This window comes from Diuraphis noxia, unplaced genomic scaffold (assembly GCF_037042655.1).
Source record: "Diuraphis noxia isolate RWA-SAM2 unplaced genomic scaffold, SU_Dnox_SAM2 contig0001, whole genome shotgun sequence".
NCBI classification, from domain to species: Eukaryota; Metazoa; Arthropoda; class Insecta; order Hemiptera; family Aphididae; genus Diuraphis; species Diuraphis noxia.
The window spans coordinates 19992698-20015309 of NW_028301711.1; the positions used below are offsets into that span (position 1 = coordinate 19992698).

The 22612-nt window shown below is 27.0% G+C and overlaps 1 protein-coding gene and 1 long non-coding RNA gene across 3 annotated transcripts; one reads left to right on the forward strand and one right to left on the reverse strand.

Annotated features, from left to right (window-relative positions):
• Nucleotides 1-2164: 2164 nt before the first annotated feature.
• LOC149060271 (uncharacterized) lies at nucleotides 2165-6494 on the reverse strand. The gene is made up of 2 exons (XR_016190420.1): nucleotides 6249-6494; nucleotides 2165-2789 (listed from the first exon to the last, which is right to left on the reverse strand). It is a non-coding gene; the product is annotated as an uncharacterized LOC149060271 (long non-coding RNA).
• Nucleotides 6495-11079: 4585 nt separating this feature from the next.
• LOC149060272 (uncharacterized) lies at nucleotides 11080-16180 on the forward strand. Of its 2 annotated transcripts, XM_089220352.1 has the most exons (7): nucleotides 11080-12139; nucleotides 12751-12910; nucleotides 13076-13937; nucleotides 14514-14636; nucleotides 14715-14811; nucleotides 15022-15117; nucleotides 15740-16180. In XM_089220352.1, the coding sequence occupies exons 1-3, from the start codon at nucleotides 11993-11995 to the stop codon at nucleotides 13516-13518; spliced, it is 750 nt and encodes a 249-aa protein (XP_089076478.1). In that variant the 5' UTR covers nucleotides 11080-11992; the 3' UTR covers nucleotides 13519-13937; nucleotides 14514-14636; nucleotides 14715-14811; nucleotides 15022-15117; nucleotides 15740-16180. The 2 variants fall into 2 exon arrangements, with proteins under 2 accessions (XP_089076478.1, XP_089076483.1); XM_089220357.1 differs by lacking the exon at nucleotides 14715-14811.
• Nucleotides 16181-22612: the final 6432 nt, after the last annotated feature.

Genomic DNA, 22612 nt, shown 5'->3' on the forward strand with positions numbered 1-22612 from the left:
TTAGTATAATTGTTGATGAAACACAATAGGATGTTATAAAGTTGAGAGTACTGATGGTTTAACGCTATCTTTGTTAATAAAAAATGTTCTTATTTCTAATGGATTACAACTTGAGTGTTTAAGAGTACAATGTTACGATGGAGCAGCATCCATGTGAGGTGCTTACAAAGGAGGCCAGTCAAGAATTAAGGAAGAAAATCTTTTGGCTTACATGTTCACTGTAATGCACACATAATTAACTTATGTCTTGCAGTTGATCTTTCCAAACAAATATCTCATGTAAAAAATGTATTTGGTACTTTAAGTGGTTTACATAATTTCATTAATTCTTCATCTAAAAGACAAGCTGTACTTGACAATATGCATTCAAAATTAAATATAAAAATGGGTGATGGGCCATCTACTTTGAAAAGTCTTAGCAATACTCGTTGGAGTTGTCGAATAGATGCTTTAGAGTCTCTTATATTTAGTTACCAAGTTGTGATTGACTCGTTGGAAAATGATTCTATACATGGGTCAGATTCAAATTCATTGTTAAATTCAAAGAAAACATTTGAATTTTTATTTTGTGTTAATTTTTCAAAGATATTATGTCCACTGCCAATATATTGTCAAAATATCTACAGAGTTCCAATATTGACTATTCTAGTGTACAGCATAATATGACCAAAGCCACTATTCAAGAACTCTCTTATATGTGATGTAAAAATAAAATTGATATGATATGGAGTAAGCTAATGTTATGAGGATCGATAATGAAATATGTTCTCCAATACTAAGTAGAAAATCAAAAGTTCCTAAAAAAATTGGTGGAGGTTTAAAAAAAAATGGAAAAATGTAATGTTATAAAGATCATTATAAAAGAAACATATACTTCCAAGTTTTTGATCCTATAATGAGTAATATGAAAGAAAGATTTAAAGAAAATGACATACATATTTTAAACTGTATTCAAGATATAATAGTAAATAAACCAATAAAGTTCACTAAATTTCAAGATGTTAGTACAATGTATGGTTTAAATGAAAGGCTAAAACAATGATATTCAATTGGATGTACAAAAGCTTGAATACTGAAAATACTATCCAATCTAAAATAAAATGTACAAGGTCAGGCGATAATGCTATTGGGTTTCCAACATTGGCAAAATTATATAAATTTATTTTTAACTATGCCATCGAATTCTGCAGCAAGTGAAGGAAGCTTTTCTGGTCTCCGAAGATCAAAAAACTATTTTAAAAGTACTATGGGACAATCTAGATTAAATCATTTAGGAATTTTACAAATAGAACGTGAATGATCGTTAAATATTAATAACAATGAATTCATAAAGCAATTTGACTCATCTACAATACCACGTCGTTTAGAGTTTAATAATTTTTAAAACCAAATTGTTATTCTTAAAATTGTATTGTTTGGTATTATATTGTTTTATAATATAAGTTATGAATTAATTAATACTTATGAGTAATGTTATGATATAAGTTATGAATGTATTAGTTATTAAGTATAAAAAGTAAGAAAAAAAAAGGAGTAACCAAGTGGTGTATTAATAATTACTATAAATAAGTACATTAAAATAAAGAACAACTAACAATGATACTGCTGTAGCTTTAAAATTATAAACAGTTGTAATTATTATTATATTATAATTGTAAATGATAATGTGATTTAAAGTTTAAATAAAAGTAATGTTTGTGGCTATATTATATTGATTTAAATTAAATTTATAGCTTTTAATAACTTGTATTTATGTATAAAAAGAACAATATAGATTTATAATGTATTTTATGTTAATAAAATATAATAATATGGTTATATTAAAACATTTTTTGTAACGTTGATGGTGTGGGGGCAAAGCCCACACCGGGGCTTTGTTTACCCTGAGTAACTTTTGCAACCCTGGATATTTTTCCCAAATGACGCCACTGGATCAGATATATAGGTACTGTATGTAATTATTTTAAGACGTAATTTCTTAGTCTTCTCAAACACTAGATACGTCTGAAGTAGACAATACCTTGTACTTTTAATAAATTATAAATACTAAACAACATTGAATATGGATAGTAATACCTATTTTGAAAATGCGTTGAAAACAGGAAGGTACTATTTTGTTTTAGTCATATAATATCAAATATGCATGCACAAATAAAATCATAAATAAATATTGAAGTCCATATTTTTATTTTTATATTCTTAAACAATAAAAAACATTTTTAAGGACTGTTGATACGACAATAACTCATTTAAGCCTAAATAATTTCATAATGTAGAGTAAATATAATAATATAAGAAGATAGGGGCTGAAATAATTTTTACAAAATTAAAAAAAAAATTTGACCTTAAACATAAAACTTTTCATTGGTAAATTTTTAAATAGTTAGAAAGTGTCTAAATACTATTTATTATTTAGTATTAAGTTATAAGTGATAAAACAAACATTTTTGACATTGAACTTACTTGAAATAGGTCATAATAAAAATAAAAAGTAAAAGTAAACTAAATTAATTGGGGCAATTGCTGGCATTCATGAGCTGTACGATCATTATCAGCAAGATTATCATCAGCAGGATTATCAGCTGTATCAGCAGTCACAGTCGCAGCGGCAGCATCTATGGTTTCCTTTTCTTGTTTTAACTCTCTTAATTTTTTTTTCTTTTCTATTGATCTATTTATCTTTTTTAACAGGTTTTGTAATCTAATTTGTGTCTGTCTATAGCGAATTAGCCGTATCTTCAAAGCGTTTAAAATCCTTGCCTTTCTTTGAATCAAATCCATGGGTGAAGCTAAAATATATAAAATTTCATATTAATGTAATGAAAAATTAGAATTATTATAACATGTTAAAAAGATCCAATAATATCATACATACATACATGGGAAATTTTGTATGTGGCGGTAAGTAAAAATCAATAGATTAATAGATATATCAATAGATAAGTCCCTGAATGTTTCATTAAAGTCCCATTGAGTTCAAACAGATATTTCTGTGTCGTTTACAATGTTCTAAAACTTGTTGAATAGGATACGTATTATGTAGATATATGATAATACAATAATATGTATAATTAAATAATAACCACATGGATTTTATAAGCTGTATTATATTTTAAATAGAAAAGTAAAGTTCTATTTAATAAACATTTCTTAAATTAGATAATTTTTTTGTAGTTTTATCATTAAATATTCTTAAAAAAATATGGAAGCTCCTAAAAATTATAATAGATCTAAAAAAATGTGTTTTGTGCAATAACTAGAACTTTCAGTGTTTAAAAAATTTTCAATGCAGTACATATTTAACGTTAAATATATACATAAGTGAAGAATAATAAAAAGAAAAATTATTTAATAGACTAAAATAGTGGTTTAATTTTTTTTTTAAATGTAAAAAAATAAACTAGAACGTGTTTTTAAAGATGGCTGCAATGAAAAAATCAATGCTTTATACTTATATATTATATGCTGTAGCACTATGTTTGATAACTATAAAGCTTATTATATAGGCCATTATTTAAAAAAATTAAAATAACTAACACATTTAATTTCCATTAGTTTGGTACTGTCGCAGAAAATGAACATTGTTCCAATTCATTCAAGTGGTTTTTAATATATTACACATTAATAACAGCCTTAAGCTCACAAAATTCATAATTTGAAAATCCTATCAATCAATACAAAAACAATTATACAGTATAATCATGAGTGGAACACTCAATAATTATGCGCAGGTTTTATATATTTTAAATATGATTTTTTCGCTAACAAATAAACATTATTATATCAATTTTCATATAATTATACTCATTTTGTGACAGTTAATTTTGAGTATGAATAACTTTTTATTAATGTCATGATCTATTTTTCACCTTTAGATTATTTTTTTGTATTTTTAATGAAATTTAGTAGTTGCGAGTTCCACTTATCATGATTACATTGTATATTAGTATTTATAAGAACATCCAAAGCAACCTGTCAAAATCAATGGATTTGACATGATTTATAAGGAAGCTTAGAAGATATCAGACAGAGATTTGTACCATTGTTATTGATAGCTGACCATTTTCACACCACTCATAACATCATAAACTAGTATACTTGTTTGCTAAAACTAATGTAAATAAAATGTTAAAAATTATTTATCAACCATCATTTAAATCCACTAACATCTGAATTGCTGACAGCTTTCATACAACAATAATTACGTATTTTATTATTGATTATTTATAATTGTTGAACAAATTTTTTAATAACAATTATTGTGATATATAAATATACTTTTTAGTAGCTTAATAGATACTTACAACAAAAAACCAATCTAAATAATAATATATTACAAATCACAAACAAATTTTAGTAAAGAATTATGTTTAATCATTAAAATTTCATGTTTGATCTGTTACAGTATTATATGGAATGACTAATTATTTATTTTTATTTACTTCAAACCTTTGATATTCAACAATGTTTTCCGATGGCACTCGGCACAAAACATGTATATATAGTTTATGCTACTATTTCAATAGATACTATAATCAGAAGTTTAGAAAATATTAATTCAGATACAGAAACAATAGAAGGTTTCATTGATAGTGCAGAGTATCTTATTCAACTTCTCTAGGAGTAAGTCAAGATATAAATTTTAAATCACACAACTGTAATAAAAGGCTGCCTACTTGGTTAGACAAAAACTCATGTAGAATTCAACATGTAAAATACATTTTACAAAAAAGAGTGCATAGTATTTAAGAAGCTGAAACAAAGTTTCAAAGCTGAATAAGAAATTTAAAAAAAAATGTGATTGAGTCTGATTTAACAACTGTTACCCATAATATCTTTGAGAAATGCGAAGAAATTAAATATATACTTATTTAATTTATATTGTTAATTATTAGGAGTCATTGAAAACCAAAAACATACAACTATATAAATATTGATTAAAAATAATAATGTCATTGGCATAAAAGAAATACACTACAAATGTTTTAAAAAATTATAAATAATGACTGATGATTGGTTACAATAAGATTCTTAATATTTACATTTAATTTAAGATTCAGCTTAAATTTCCAAGTTAATTTTTGACTGAATTCATATTAAACTTTGTAAGAGGAATATTGGATAGTACAAATCATTGTAAATGCAGATTTTTTTTTTAAATCTTTTAAAATCAATTATTCCACTTAATTCCAGTATTTTAAAATATAATTTTTAATCTGAAAAAAACATACCTACCTAATTGAATGACATAAGTAGATACATTGTTTTACATTTTTATGAAATACAGGAAAATTTGAATAACATTTTAAATGTTTTAAATCCAGGATATTTTTTCTTTTCCACGCGTCATATGCTTAGTGCAATTTAAATAATTGACTCACAGAAAATTTGAATACAGATTTATGAAACTGGAGATATTTATTGACTCTCAAGTCTAGATTAGGTATATAAAATATATAAATAAATAATTGTACTATAATTTCTTTTTTAAAAATTAATTTATATCTAAATTTAAAATATGTGACTTATAAAATCATGTAGCATTAATAATTATAATAATAGTTACTGAATGAAATGTATCATATGCTGAGGTGTCCTGCAATATATAATTATTATTTATGTATGAATTTATGATAATAATTGAGAATGATATCTTCTGAACTAGGAACCTTTAATAACCTATAAACATTATACTAAAGTGACAATATAGAACCACATATTAAAAGAGATTAATCTTTATAAAATTATGTAATTTGGTAAGTAAAATTAATTTAAGAAACAACGACTAAAACTTTTAAAACATTTTCCGTTCAAAAGTATAACACAAATGTACCAATATGATCAAATTATCCCTAGAAGGGTAGGTAATTTACCAGGTTACCACTTAACAAGAATAGTCTAAATAATAACGAATTTAGGGAAGATGGGTAGAAATATAATTTAAAAAAACACAGCTATGATATACACTGATTCGTGTTATAGAAAAAATGCCTATGAACTTTTGCGAAAACGGATCACAGCCGATCGAAAACACAAACGCGCAAAATCACAGAAGACCTGCATCCTGCACCGATCGATTGAACATTGCACTGTCAAACACACCACCCAAATTGAATGGCTAACTGTTTGAGATCGACAAAACGGAGAACATAAATCTTTCACAGTCCGACAGATATTCGAAATATTTATAGTTATAACAATAATAAAATAATAATAATGAACAAATGAACAGAAATGTGAATCGTTACCGGAATTTTTCTCACGTAGTGAAACCGACGACGCAAAACGGAAATCCTTTGTACCACGACGATAAACAGCAAAGATCCTAGTATGTGCCGTTCTCAATCCGCTGTCGACGATAAACGACACAAGTATCAAGTCGGGCCTCCTTGACCTTGAGTAGGGCGCCCACAAATAGTACGTTGTAGTCGTTGTACGATTTCGTTTCCGACGTCGTTTTTCGTTATGACGTTCGTGGACTCGTGGTTTTGCTTACAATACGTACACTGCCATGACAAAGTACAAAGGTGTGCCAATATGTCAGCGTCAGTACGTATTTGAGTCTTGTTTGCGCATCCCCACTTTCCTTATGTGTTAAGTTCTCCGATCTTCGTACCTTGATATTGTGGTAATAGTGGCAACACTGACGACGCAACCATCACACACACACACACACACACACACACACACACATAATATGCGATTATCAGTTTATCTCTTTATCACCACAGTCGGAAGACTCGCCTTATTAATTAGTTTTTAATGCTTTTATAGGTATTTTTCATTGATAGGTATCGTCATAACTCATAATAAAATATAATTTATAAACAATAATGGCAAGTTCAATAAATCAAATTCGATCGGTGAGTGACGATGACGAAGAAATTATTGAATTTTTTATGCGTAGAAATCGACCTGTTTTTCGAAACCGAATAGATCACATCTACAAATGGAATGATACTGAATTTTTCCGAAGGTTTCGGATGAAAAAAACAACTTTTTTGTACATTTTGGGAAAGATAGAAAATACATTGTCAACTGCTAAGAGGTAAGATTACACTTGTTATACTGTCTCTAGTATTTACTGTGAGCACTGCTAATTTTAATTTTCTATTATAATCTATTCTAATACATATATTATAAATTATAAATAATGTGAAAATGTCTATTTGTAGGGTGACTTCAATTACACCAATGCAAAAATTGTTGGTGGCACTAAGATTTTATGCAACTGGGAATTTTTTAATAACTGCTGGAGAGCTCGTTGGAATTTGTGAGTCATCTGCTTGTCGAATAGTACAGCAAGTGTCATATGCTTTAGCAGAACTTCCTCCAGATTATGTAAAAATGCCCAAAAATGTGGAAGAGATACATCAAGTATCGTACAACCTTTACAAGATTGCAAAAATGCCACAAATTATTGGAGCTATTGACTGCACTCATTGACACCCACATTGGGCTAAACTCCCCTGGTATGAAATATTTCTAGTATACAGGAAAGAGTGTTGTACTTTGCGACCTTTTTTTTAATCCTTTCTTGCTCTAAATTCTAAACTACAATATGCAATATACATATAGGTTTACATTTATATATTTTAGTTTTTACCTAATATAGTTTACTAACCAAAAATAGTTTATTTAATTTATTAAATTTATAGGTTGTGAAAATGCTGAGTATTTCCGGAATCGGAAGGGCTATTTTTCATTGAACGTCTAAACTGTTGCTGATGCCAATCTTCAAATATTGGATATAGTAGTTCGTTGGCCGGGATCAGTGCATAACCAAACAATATTTTTAAATTCAAAACTCAAGACAGATCTAGAAAATGGTCGGTTTGGAAATAATTAATTAGTGGTTACGCCAATTCTCAACATGTAATCTCACCACTTCTACAAACAAATAATAGAGTTGAGGAATTATACAATGAATCTTTGATAAGGACAAGAAATATAGTTGAAAGACAATATGGTGTATGGAAGCGTTGATTTCCTATATTATCTTTTTGATTTCGAATAAAATTGGAAACTACAATGGCTGCAATTGTTGCTTGTGCTGTGTTGTTTAATATTACTCGTTCACTTGATGGAGAACAGCCATCAGAAAATTATGAATCGAGAAACTTTATAGTTGTACAAGAAGAACCCTCACAAACACCTGCACATGCAAATATTCATCAACAATTCACTGCTAGGAACAGACTATTAAATGATTATTTCCCTTCATTACTTGATTGTAATGGACAATAGTATTTGATTTATCAATTTGTAATTTTGTAACTTCCTTTGTTTATAAATTTTTACTAGTGTATTTAAAAATAAAATATGTCTTCTAATAAAATTATTGTGATATGAAAGCTTACAAATTTTGTGTTTTATATAATATGTTAATGTTTTCTCTGGTTTACCATTATTTTAATTATGTAGGGAGGTACTTCGCATGTTCAGTTAATTTTAAAATCTTATAAGTATTAAAAAAAACAATCTCTTTCATAGTCAATATATTTCATATTAATATGTGACTTCAGTATACACATAATAATATAATAATAATAAACAATATAATAAAAATTAACTTAATATTAAACAAAAAATAAAAACATTAATTATAATTATGATAAACGTTCTTCGGTATGTACATACCGAATGATAATAAAAATATAAATGTTCATTTATATATATTTATAATTAAATATGAAAACAAAAACAAATATGACTGTTTAAATGTACAAAATAAATTAATTTATCAATTAAGACTGAGTAGATTTTTTTATTAACAATATCTCTAATTCTAATTTCTCGATTTCCAACTTAAGTTTTTTAGTTCGTAGTTGATGTTCAATATTATCTTCCTGTTCTTTTTTCCCAACATCTTCAATTCTTTTCCTACAAGTTCTGCCTTTGAAGCACACAAATCATTATAATTAGTCGCCACACTTGAAACAGTTGATTTTTTTTTTCTAGAGAAATTAAACCGTGTCTGCTCTAGAGAGTTTGATTCTATAACATAATAATTAAACATAAGTAATAAATAAAAAAAATTTCATTAAAGAATTGTTTACTTTCAAATAATGATGCGCTGGTAGTTGGTACTTGATCTAAAACAATATCTGTGCTTATTTTATGCTTTAGTTCTTTTGGCTTGGCAGTCTGTAGCATTGTAGCACTATAATCACTAAAATTTATTCGAATGGTGTCTGTAAGATCTATCAAATAATATTGAATCACTAATAATATTTTTAAGCATCAAACTTAAACCAAATTTAAAAAATAGTTTTTCTTACCACTAGGTGAATTATTTTCCTCTAATATTGACGGATCATCTATTTCTTCCATCATGATGCCAAAATCTAATTCATCAACATCAGTACTTTTTAAATCTAGAAAATATCTTTGTTATTCAACTTCAATAACATTTATAATATAACTTATTACTTAAATGAGTGCTATCTGAATCAAATTGGCAAATTAACCCATCAGAGCTTAGTTTTATGTTTTGATGAAGCTGTTCCAAAGCCGGGCTTAATTTTGCCTCACTTATGAATGTACCTCCACCTGTACCAGTAACATTCTTCTTTTATTTTGCAACTGATTTCCTCACTTCTTTTTTCATTGAATCATATTTTAATCTGAGGTTTTGACAGATCTGGACTAAAAAAATGAATAATAATAATTAGTCATGCTTTCAGTGTCACAAAGTTCCTAGTTTTTCCATTGTTTATTGTTTAGTGTGGTGACACTGAAAGACCGTTCATTTTGAGTTTTTACGTAGGTTCCGTCCGTAGTTACATGTAAAATTCAAGTACTTACTTACTTTTTGTCCGCTGTGCAGTCAGCTTGCGTTTTACCATTTTTTCATGTTCTGGCTGCAGTCGTCCCAAAACACGTTGTTGTGAATTTGTGAATTCATCGCCTGGTAATTATCGTCCTCAGCAATTTTTATTGCTACCATTAACTTGTTTGTCCCCAGTTTTGGGGTGGCCAAAATTAAAAGCGATTTGTATAGTGATTCAACGTGTTTTGGTGCACCTCGTTGCTCGTGGGGACAGTAGTGTGGACTTGAGATCCTGTCCCGGCTGCATCCAGTGTTTTACCGTTGTGAAGTCGTCGTAAACAGTTGTAGGCACACATTCGCAAGTACGCAGGGTCAATTTGTTTTTATTGTAAACTATTTGATATACCTACAGGCCCTGGTGCGGTAGCGTAGGTGTAAAACCAGGTGTGTGTCCCAACTGTTATGTGTGTATTGGTCGACCAAAAGTTTTGTGTTTGTATGACCGACGGGTCTTGGATTATTGTATAGTTATTATTACATTTTTTATAAAGGTAGTCTGAGGAACTACATATCAGTGCTATTATTATTACTATTATTGTTACATATGTATAACACATATCTCTTTATACTATTTTGGTAGCCACATTGGGCATACCGTTGTACTTTATATTATTCTAGTAGCCACATTGGGCATACTGTTGTACTTTATATTATTTTGGTAGCCACATTGGGCATACTGTTGTACTTTATACTATTTTGGTAGGTAGCCATATTAGGCGTATTATTTGTATTTCATTTTTGTTGTTATTTGCCAAACAGGCACTGTATCAGTTTATTGCATTGCTTCATATTGTTTTGTAATAAAATACCATCCACCAACTATTATACTATACTGTATTATTATTATTTGAATGCACTGAGGTAGTGCTACATGTTATGTTGCCTACCTCACAGTCGTAAAGGCACAACTTAATATGTCGTTATGGTTATATTATTAAGCGCTGAATGCGGCAACACTACATATTAAATACACACATTTATATTATAATATTAAATATAATAATATTATATTATATATTATAATATTTATATTATATTATTATTTTATAATTATTACCTATATAATGTTATAACTGTAGTGTAAGTATATTATTTTATTATTATTATTATTATTATTATTATTATTATTATTATTAAATACTTGTTCGTGCCAATATGGCCCTTTTTTTGTGTGTGTGTACTGTGTTATCAATGTATTCGTATCGGTCTTATCATGTGTGCTGCCGCGCGGTCGACGATAGCAACAGCCTGCTGTCGTGGGTTTACCGCCCAGTGCGCGCGAAGGATCGTTACTTTCCGTGATAACTGTTTGCGATAAATGTTTTCTTAAAAGTTTAATTATGTAATTGTGAATATTCAGTGTCACAATGGTTTCCTTAAGTTCGTTTATATTTTATTGTGGTGACATTGAAAAGTTATTCGTGTGACCGGCGACTGGAGCCTTCGTGGTGACGGTCGTCGGCTACTAAATACTAATCTCGCTTCGTTTTTGTCTGCTGTCGTGAAGACACGTGTGTTTTTTGTTCCTGTCGCAGCTGTCAAAACACATTCTTCCTTGTGTTTGTGATTTCTTCTGTCTGTTAAATATCGTTCGCGCATTTATTGCCCATCATTTATTAGTTTTTCCCCTAGTATAGGGCGGTTATTGATTATCAGCCGAAGATTGTGAGTTTCGTGGTTTATCGAGTTGTGTGTCCGTCTGAATTTTTTTTAAAAACGATAAAAGTGATAATACGTTTAACTCCTTAAAGTTATAACTAGTTGATTCAACATAATTTATTTTATGATGATATACGCACACTATCTGTCGTTGAAGCAATAAAGGTTTGAGAGCATTATTCGAAAGCCCTCCCCAGATAAATAGACCATACTGAAATATTACTTGATAAAAGGCTAAATATACAGTTCACATAACATGAACAGATACAACTTTACGTAACATACGGAAACTGTAATTAAGACTTCGGAGACGCATGACTATGTTATTCACATGAAGGTTCCATCTGAGATGTTTGTGAAACGTTAAAATATTTGTATCAAATATTTCATGGATCTCACGCTCTCGCCGCTATATGTTAAACTTAGTATTATTTAAAATATTCAAATTAAATAAATTCTATACATTTTTAGGTTATTAATGTGTGTGATATTGAAGGAGTGATGAAATACTATGTGCATTATAAAGCATGGAATTCGTGGTATGATGAATGGATAGATGGTTTGCGTATTGCTTTTAAAAAAAAGAATCCAGAACCAGGATCTGATGAAGATAATGATGCCGATTTTTCAAAAAATAGCCCTCCAGAAGTATGTTTAGTAGTTGGAAAATTATTCCTTAGAAAATGGTTGAAGTAAAATAATTAAATTTAATTAAAATTTAAAATTTAGTAATTTATATTAAATTTCTGTTAATAGATATTATTTTTCATTTAATATTTGTTGTTGAGATTTAGGTATTGAATAGATTAATTATATCTATTGTTGCATAGTCATTATACATAATGATAATAATATGGGCATTTAATATTATTTAATCATTTAATTTTTTTAACCCAAGTTTACACCCACCTTATTAAATAAATGATATGTCAAACATTGTAAATGTATTAAAAATCAGTGGGGCATACAGAATCTTTTTTGGGGGGAGGTTGTTTTACTAATAATTCACTAAAGAGGTATTGTATAGCCCTATGATAAAATGTTGTATCAAAATATATGAACTATTTTTGTACATCTAATATATTTTATTGTCTATATACTAATTATAACTTTTTAATTTATTATTAACAATTTAAAGGTCAATGAATACAAAATGAAAATAGTCAATTTGTTATAATTGAACAATGTATGCTATCTAGTTTTAAATAATATTTATATATTTATACACTATATTTTATTCAACTTATGATTTTTTTTAGCAAAAAAATGAGAATCTCAAGAAGAGAATATCAATAACTAGTAGAACAAGAAGGTCAGTTACTCCACACACATCAAATTCAAACATTAAAAAATCACCTTTTAGCAATGCTCGACCAACCAGAATATGTACTTTGACTGATCGTCCATTATTCAATATAGGTATGTAAAAATCACAGGATTTTAAAAACGATTTTCATAACTCTAAATTTAGAATATTTTTCATAGGCTTTTATAGACCTATGATAATCTTTAGTATAAGATTTTAAAATAATTTTATCAATATAAAATATGATGTTAATATTCTGTTATTTTATAATATTGTAGATAATTTTGATTCAGAAGAAGAAAGCACTGTGATTGTAAGATCACCTAAACTGCATACTAAGACAAAAGTAAAAAAATTTGAACCGTGTGTTGTTACTAAAACTGAACCGTTAGTAACCGATAATCAGAGAAAGACATTATATTCAAAGACTTATCCTAGTAAAAAAGTACTTATGCAGCAAAATGCACCTAGAAAATCAAAGTCCTGTGTGTTTAAAATTCAGCACAATAAATCTGAAGATGTTTTGGATTGTGAACAAGTTAATCTTAAACCACTGTTTGATTTTAATGTTGCGATGCCACCACTAAGTAACAGTTTAAAACCAAATGCAGATAATGAAACTGTAGAAGCTCTGAAAAAAAGTGAAATATTTTATGGTACACAGATCAAATCAAAAATTGATCCATATTATTATTTATCACTTAAAGAAAAATATGAATGAAATGATCTGAAACATATTTCTGAATTTTCAAAATGTGAGGAGAATGAAGAAGAAACAATTAAATCAGAGCCATTTACAATTCCAACAATGTCATCAATTACTAGTATCATGCATTATTCATCTTCCTCTGAAGATGAAGAAAAAAATAAATTAAATAATGTAACTGATATAATCGCTTCTTCACTTGATGACAAATCAATTGAACTTATAAATTTGAATCTGATGTAAATAGTGTTCTATTTTGTGAAGAAACAATACCAGGTAGTCCAACTGCTACAACAGAAGAACAAGAAGATATAAATAAAGCTCATCAAACACTACAAAGAAGTAGAAACTTCTTCAGCTATGTATTCCATGAATCAATCTTTCTGTAAATCAATAACACTGATGGGTGCTACAGGAGAAAAAATGAAGAATAAGTAATTTTATTGTATTTGTATAATATAACATAGGGTTAAGAGTAACGGTCATATTGTTAGATAGATAACGTGAAAATTTATTTCGAGCAGCTTACAATTGTATGTTGGTAGCTTTAATATGAGAGTGAAGTTAAGAGTGAGTTTTTTTAAATTAAAAGTGGGTGGTAGCCAGTGTCTCCTCCAGTAAATATAATATTATATACCCAAATGGTAATCAATAATGATCTGAAATATAAGTAGATGCACTAATATAATATTATTCATAGATACTTGATATTTGTAACATGCTTCTGTAAAATGTTTGGTTCGCCACACCACGGATGACAAGTAATGTGTGTGTAGTTGGGGGAAGGGGATTTAAATAAATTAGTTTAGTACCAAAAGTATTTTGAAATTGTTTCATGTATTTGATTAGTTATGAAATAGTAATTATGCAAACTGAATGCCGATAATCGATGATACATTATAAAAATTTAATTGTATAATTTAGTATTTCATTGTTGAGATTGTTTGGTGGGTCATGTTTGTTTTCTTATAGTAATAATTGTGATTTTATTTTTATTTACAATTATAAAGATGGAGCAATACTTGATCAAAAACAGCTGTTTGCTGAGGTTTCCGATAGAAATCTGGGTAAAAATATAAATGAACCATTAGTTACAAAATCAGTTGAAAGAGAACCTAAGACAACAGTTGAAAGTGAGTAGTATAGAAATTAAGATATATCAAAAAATTAATGGTATTATTATTGATTATGTAATCACAAAAATAATAAAGCCACATGAAAAACTTCAATCTAAGCGCAGAAACTCAAAGTCCTGAAAAAAATGAAAGCGCAGTAAAACATCTACTGCAACTGATCCTACACCTTCAGGTATTTAGTGTTAAAAATTAGTCTTTAATTTACCATCAATGGTGCACATATATGAGCCGATAATTTACTCGTCTTTTTTTAATATGCTAGAAATTATTATTGTGATTTTTATAATACCAAAAAAATTATATTGTTAAGAGCAAAAGTATTTTACTTGTTAAGTCTTCTTGTTACATCATGTATACATATAAAATAATTATAATATTTTAGCTGATATTGAACAAATCCTTAATAAAGGCGCACCGGTTACACCTACAAAAAATAAAGAACCACCAAGCTTCATAAGATACATTACCAATCAGATCAGTAAGTAGAGTTACATTTTTACATTTAGTATAGTTAATGGTAATCGGTTTGAATGATATTATTATCATTGATTAAATATAGAAGATTACATTCAAAAACATAAAGTTATATTGTTTTATGATTATATACATGCCTATTTTACGTCCAATTTATTTAATTATCGTTATTATACTGATGATTTTCAATTTCTAAGATAAATTAATTACTTTAAAAAATCCATCTCTTGATATCTAAATGATATTAGCAAAATTTAAAATTTAAATTGTTACAACTAATATTAATTACTTAAAAATATTTATTTTAAATCTTAAGGTACTATGTATTAATAGCATTCAAATTTCATGATAAGGTATCCACAATTTAATATTATAACTACATATAGTTAAATATATGAACAAAAAAAAAAATTATTAAACATAGATAATCTTCTATAAAAATTTGTTTGCAATTTATAAATTTAAATATTTTGATTGGTTTTGAGTAGATAGTTATAAGTACCTATTAAGCTACTAAAAATTTAATTATTTCAAGATTATTTCTTACAACATAATTTACTTTGTTATAATGTTAAAATAATTCTTAATTTTTTCATTATATTAACAACAAATTTTTTATATTTTAGCTCCAGGCATGTATTCGGCTAGAAAGCAGGCAATCTATATAGAAAGAATAAATGAATTGAGAAGACAATATGCAGAGCAAAAAGTTGGATTGGCAAAAGTTTTAAAAAAAAAAAGAAAAAATTGAGAAAAAAAGAGAAAGCCATAGCTTTTGCCGCTGCGACTGCGGCTGCTGATACAACTGATAATCCTGCTGATGATAATGATCATACAGCTCATGAATGCTAGCACGTCCCAATTAATTTAGTTTAATTTTGCTTTTTATTTTTATTATGACCAATTTAATGATACTTATTTAGTGCAAATTAATAAAAAAAAATTTTGAATAATATAATAAAATAAATATTTGAAACATTAACATAATTAATTATAAAAGATTATTATTCTATATTCTTTTTGGTTTGTTTATTAGGTGTAAATAAATTATGATTTGTTATAGAAAATTCAAGCATAGTATTGCTTATTTATATATCATAATTAAGTTTAACAAATGGTTAATTGAACTTTTTTCAATTGTTTAAAGAGAATACATAGATATTAGGCGTAACTAGGTGTTTAGGCTTAGAAAGTGAATTGAGTTAAACAGTCTCACTAAAATATTGATACTGATAAAAAGTGTGTTTATTATTTTTATATCCTCTTACATATAATATAAACTAATGTCTAAAATGTTAAGTAATTAGTCAGGGTTTATAATATTATTCTACATTACACCTAGTATATAAAAATACTTTTATAAAAATATGTATTATAAATAGATGTTTTCAGTCAATACAAAAAAATTATACAATGAACTTCAATATTAATAATATTTGGACAATATAAATTTATACCAAATCATACACATAGATACACGTAAATAATAAATAATTATTATTGGTACCTACATAAAAATATAAAAATATAATTACAATTTATGTTTTTCATTTAATGTTTTTTATGTTTTACTATAATGAAAACTTGTTATACGAGTAATCCATCTCTCAAATTCATACTTTATAATATATTCGTTACTAATAATAAATAAAATATTTTATATTTCTCCATACGTCGAGTCGGGATAGGTACTATTATCAGCTTGTAGCTTGTCATATTTTCCCGTAATTTCGTATACGTTGTGTTTTAAATAAGGTATATTTGAATGTATATTAGTTAGCTATATTTAATTGTGTTTATACATATGTAACATTTTCCGCCGTGTAGTAACTTACATATGTCCATATGAAAATGAGGAACCTAAAATATAAGTAGCGTAATTGGTGTAGGTACTGACCTAAAATTTAAGTGGCGCTATTGGTATACTGGCCTAAAATACAAATACTGTTTTAGGCGCAACTGGTCCATGCCCGAGCAGCTCTATTAGTTTATAATTTAGAGTGAATTGACCTGTACTACAATTTAAAGGTAAGATTATAATCATATGATCTAGACAACCTCGTAGGCGTTTTATCATATTTTAATTTTAAAATGAATTATGAATATTTTTAAATTGTAAATAGTTTTTACATCTTAAAATACTCATGACTTGATTAGAATTGATCAAGATTAGAACATTATAAAAAGCCTACGAGGTTGTCTAGATGATAATCTTATCTTTAAATTTTATTACCACCTGTCGGTCAATTCACTCTAAAATTTAAACTAACAGAGCTACATAATGTGTTCTGCTGAGAGTAAAGTTGGTGACGATATTATAAGACGTTATTTTACTGAAAAAAAAAAAAAACTTTTGGTATGCGAGTGGTGAATATTTAAATGAGTTTCTTGGATATATGGCTAATATTGTTATCAGAGATATTGTGGATAATGTGTTAATTGCTAATATTTTTAGTATAATTGTTGATGAAACACAATAGGATGTTATAAAGTTGAGAGTACTGATGGTTTAACGCTATCTTTGTTAATAAAAAATGTTCTTATTTCTAATGGATTACAACTTGAGTGTTTAAGAGTACAATGTTACGATGGAGCAGCATCCATGTGAGGTGCTTACAAAGGAGGCCAGTCAAGAATTAAGGAAGAAAATCTTTTGGCTTACATGTTCACTGTAATGCACACATAATTAACTTATGTCTTGCAGTTGATCTTTCCAAACAAATATCTCATGTAAAAAATGTATTTGGTACTTTAAGTGGTTTACATAATTTCATTAATTCTTCATCTAAAAGACAAGCTGTACTTGACAATATGCATTCAAAATTAAATATAAAAATGGGTGATGGGCCATCTACTTTGAAAAGTCTTAGCAATACTCGTTGGAGTTGTCGAATAGATGCTTTAGAGTCTCTTATATTTAGTTACCAAGTTGTGATTGACTCGTTGGAAAATGATTCTATACATGGGTCAGATTCAAATTCATTGTTAAATTCAAAGAAAACATTTGAATTTTTATTTTGTGTTAATTTTTCAAAGATATTATGTCCACTGCCAATATATTGTCAAAATATCTACAGAGTTCCAATATTGACTATTCTAGTGTACAGCATAATATGACCAAAGCCACTATTCAAGAACTCTCTTATATGTGATGTAAAAATAAAATTGATATGATATGGAGTAAGCTAATGTTATGAGGATCGATAATGAAATATGTTCTCCAATACTAAGTAGAAAATCAAAAGTTCCTAAAAAAATTGGTGGAGGTTTAAAAAAAAATGGAAAAATGTAATGTTATAAAGATCATTATAAAAGAAACATATACTTCCAAGTTTTTGATCCTATAATGAGTAATATGAAAGAAAGATTTAAAGAAAATGACATACATATTTTAAACTGTATTCAAGATATAATAGTAAATAAACCAATAAAGTTCACTAAATTTCAAGATGTTAGTACAATGTATGGTTTAAATGAAAGGCTAAAACAATGATATTCAATTGGATGTACAAAAGCTTGAATACTGAAAATACTATCCAATCTAAAATAAAATGTACAAGGTCAGGCGATAATGCTATTGGGTTTCCAACATTGGCAAAATTATATAAATTTATTTTTAACTATGCCATCGAATTCTGCAGCAAGTGAAGGAAGCTTTTCTGGTCTCCGAAGATCAAAAAACTATTTTAAAAGTACTATGGGACAATCTAGATTAAATCATTTAGGAATTTTACAAATAGAACGTGAATGATCGTTAAATATTAATAACAATGAATTCATAAAGCAATTTGACTCATCTACAATACCACGTCGTTTAGAGTTTAATAATTTTTAAAACCAAATTGTTATTCTTAAAATTGTATTGTTTGGTATTATATTGTTTTATAATATAAGTTATGAATTAATTAATACTTATGAGTAATGTTATGATATAAGTTATGAATGTATTAGTTATTAAGTATAAAAAGTAAGAAAAAAAAAGGAGTAACCAAGTGGTGTATTAATAATTACTATAAATAAGTACATTAAAATAAAGAACAACTAACAATGATACTGCTGTAGCTTTAAAATTATAAACCGTTGTAATTATTATTATATTATAATTGTAAATGATAATGTGATTTAAAGTTTAAATAAAAGTAATGTTTGTGGCTATATTATATTGATTTAAATTAAATTTATAGCTTTTAATAACTTGTATTTATGTATAAAAAGAACAATATAGATTTATAATGTATTTTATGTTAATAAAATATAATAATATGGTTATATTAAAACATTTTTTGTAACGTTGATGGTGTGGGGGCAAAGCCCACACCGGGGCTTTGTTTACCCTGAGTAACTTTTGCAACCCTGGATATTTTTCCCAAATGACGCCACTGGATCAGATATATAGGTACTGTATGTAATTATTTTAAGACGTAATTTCTTAGTCTTCTCAAACACTAGATACGTCTGAAGTAGACAGTACCTTGTACTTTTAATAAATTATAAATACTAAACAACATTGAATATGGATAGTAATACCTATTTTGAAAATGCGTTGAAAACAGGAAGGTACTATTTTGTTTTAGTCATATAATATCAAATATGCATGCACAAATAAAATCATAAATAAATATTGAAGTCCATATTTTTATTTTTATATTCTTAAACAATAAAAAACATTTTTAAGGACCGTTGATACGACAATAACTCATTTAAGCCTAAATAATTTCATAATGTAGAGTAAATATAATAATATAAGAAGATAGGGGCTGAAATAATTTTTACAAAATTAAAAAAAAAATTTGACCTTAAACATAAAACTTTTCATTGGTAAATTTTTAAATAGTTAGAAAGTGTCTAAATACTATTTATTATTTAGTATTAAGTTATAAGTGATAAAACAAACATTTTTGACATTGAACTTACTTGAAATAGGTCATAATAAAAATAAAAAGTAAAAGTAAACTAAATTAATTGGGGCAATTGCTGGCATTCATGAGCTGTACGATCATTATCAGCAAGATTATCATCAGCAGGATTATCAGCTGTATCAGCAGTCACAGTCGCAGCGGCAGCATCTATGGTTTCCTTTTCTTGTTTTAACTCTCTTAATTTTTTTTTCTTTTCTATTGATCTATTTATCTTTTTTAACAGGTTTTGTAATCTAATTTGTGTCTGTCTATAGCGAATTAGCCGTATCTTCAAAGCGTTTAAAATCCTTGCCTTTCTTTGAATCAAATCCATGGGTGAAGCTAAAATATATAAAATTTCATATTAATGTAATGAAAAATTAGAATTATTATAACATGTTAAAAAGATCCAATAATATCATACATACATACATGGGAAATTTTGTATGTGGCGGTAAGTAAAAATCAATAGATTAATAGATATATCAATAGATAAGTCCCTGAATGTTTCATTAAAGTCCCATTGAGTTCAAACAGATATTTCTGTGTCGTTTACAATGTTCTAAAACTTGTTGAATAGGATACGTATTATGTAGATATATGATAATACAATAATATGTATAATTAAATAATAACCACATGGATTTTATAAGCTGTATTATATTTTAAATAGAAAAGTAAAGTTCTATTTAATAAACATTTCTTAAATTAGATAATTTTTTTGTAGTTTTATCATTAAATATTCTTAAAAAAATATGGAAGCTCCTAAAAATTATAATAGATCTAAAAAAATGTGTTTTGTGCAATAACTAGAACTTTCAGTGTTTAAAAAATTTTCAATGCAGTACATATTTAACGTTAAATATATACATAAGTGAAGAATAATAAAAAGAAAAATTATTTAATAGACTAAAATAGTGGTTTAATTTTTTTTTTAAATGTAAAAAAATAAACTAGAACGTGTTTTTAAAGATGGCTGCAATGAAAAAATCAATGCTTTATACTTATATATTATATGCTGTAGCACTATGTTTGATAACTATAAAGCTTATTATATAGGCCATTATTTAAAAAAATTAAAATAACTAACACATTTAATTTCCATTAGTTTGGTACTGTCGCAGAAAATGAACATTGTTCCAATTCATTCAAGTGGTTTTTAATATATTACACATTAATAACAGCCTTAAGCTCACAAAATTCATAATTTGAAAATCCTATCAATCAATACAAAAACAATTATACAGTATAATCATGAGTGGAACACTCAATAATTATGCGCAGGTTTTATATATTTTAAATATGATTTTTTCGCTAACAAATAAACATTATTATATCAATTTTCATATAATTATACTCATTTTGTGACAGTTAATTTTGAGTATGAATAACTTTTTATTAATGTCATGATCTATTTTTCACCTTTAGATTATTTTTTTGTATTTTTAATGAAATTTAGTAGTTGCGAGTTCCACTTATCATGATTACATTGTATATTAGTATTTATAAGAACATCCGAAGCAACCTGTCAAAATCAATGGATTTGACATGATTTATAAGGAAGCTTAGAAGATATCAGACAGAGATTTGTACCATTGTTATTGATAGCTGACCATTTTCACACCACTCATAACATCATAAACTAGTATACTTGTTTGCCAAAACTAATGTAAATAAAATGTTAAAAATTATTTATCAACCATCATTTAAATCCACTAACATCTGAATTGCTGACAGCTTTCATACAACAATAATTACGTATTTTATTATTGATTATTTATAATTGTTGAACAAATTTTTTAATAAGAATAGTAAAGAATTATGTTTAATCATTAAAATTTCATGTTTGATCTGTTACAGTATTATATGGAATGACTAATTATTTATTTTTATTTACTTCAAACCTTTGATATTCAACAATGTTTTCCGATGGCACTCGGCACAAAACATGTATATATAGTTTATGCTACTATTTCAATAGATACTATAATCAGAAGTTTAGAAAATATTAATTCAGATACAGAAACAATAGAAGGTTTCATTGATAGTGCAGAGTATCTTATTCAACTTCTCTAGGAGTAAGTCAAGATATAAATTTTAAATCACACAACTGTAATAAAAGGCTGCCTACTTGGTTAGACAAAAACTCATGTAGAATTCAACATGTAAAATACATTTTACAAAAAAGAGTGCATAGTATTTAAGAAGCTGAAACAAAGTTTCAAAGCTGAATAAGAAATTTAAAAAAAAATGTGATTGAGTCTGATTTAACAACTGTTACCCATAATATCTTTGAGAAATGCGAAGAAATTAAATATATACTTATTTAATTTATATTGTTAATTATTAGGAGTCATTGAAAACCAAAAACATACAACTATATAAATATTGATTAAAAATAATAATGTCATTGGCATAAAAGAAATACACTACAAATGTTTTAAAAAATTATAAATAATGACTGATGATTGGTTACAATAAGATTCTTAATATTTACATTTAATTTAAGATTCAGCTTAAATTTCCAAGTTAATTTTTGACTGAATTCATATTAAACTTTGTAAGAGGAATATTGGATAGTACAAATCATTGTAAATGCAG

Coding starts and splice junctions, on each gene's coding strand:
- LOC149060272 (XM_089220352.1), top strand. CDS start 11,993: ATGAAATACTATGTGCATTATAAAGCATGGAATTCGTGGTATGATGAA. Junction 12,140..12,750: donor CAAAAAATAGCCCTCCAGAA/GTATGTTTAGTA, acceptor GATTTTTTTTAG/CAAAAAAATGAGAATCTCAA. Junction 12,911..13,075: donor TCGTCCATTATTCAATATAG/GTATGTAAAAAT, acceptor ATAATATTGTAG/ATAATTTTGATTCAGAAGAA.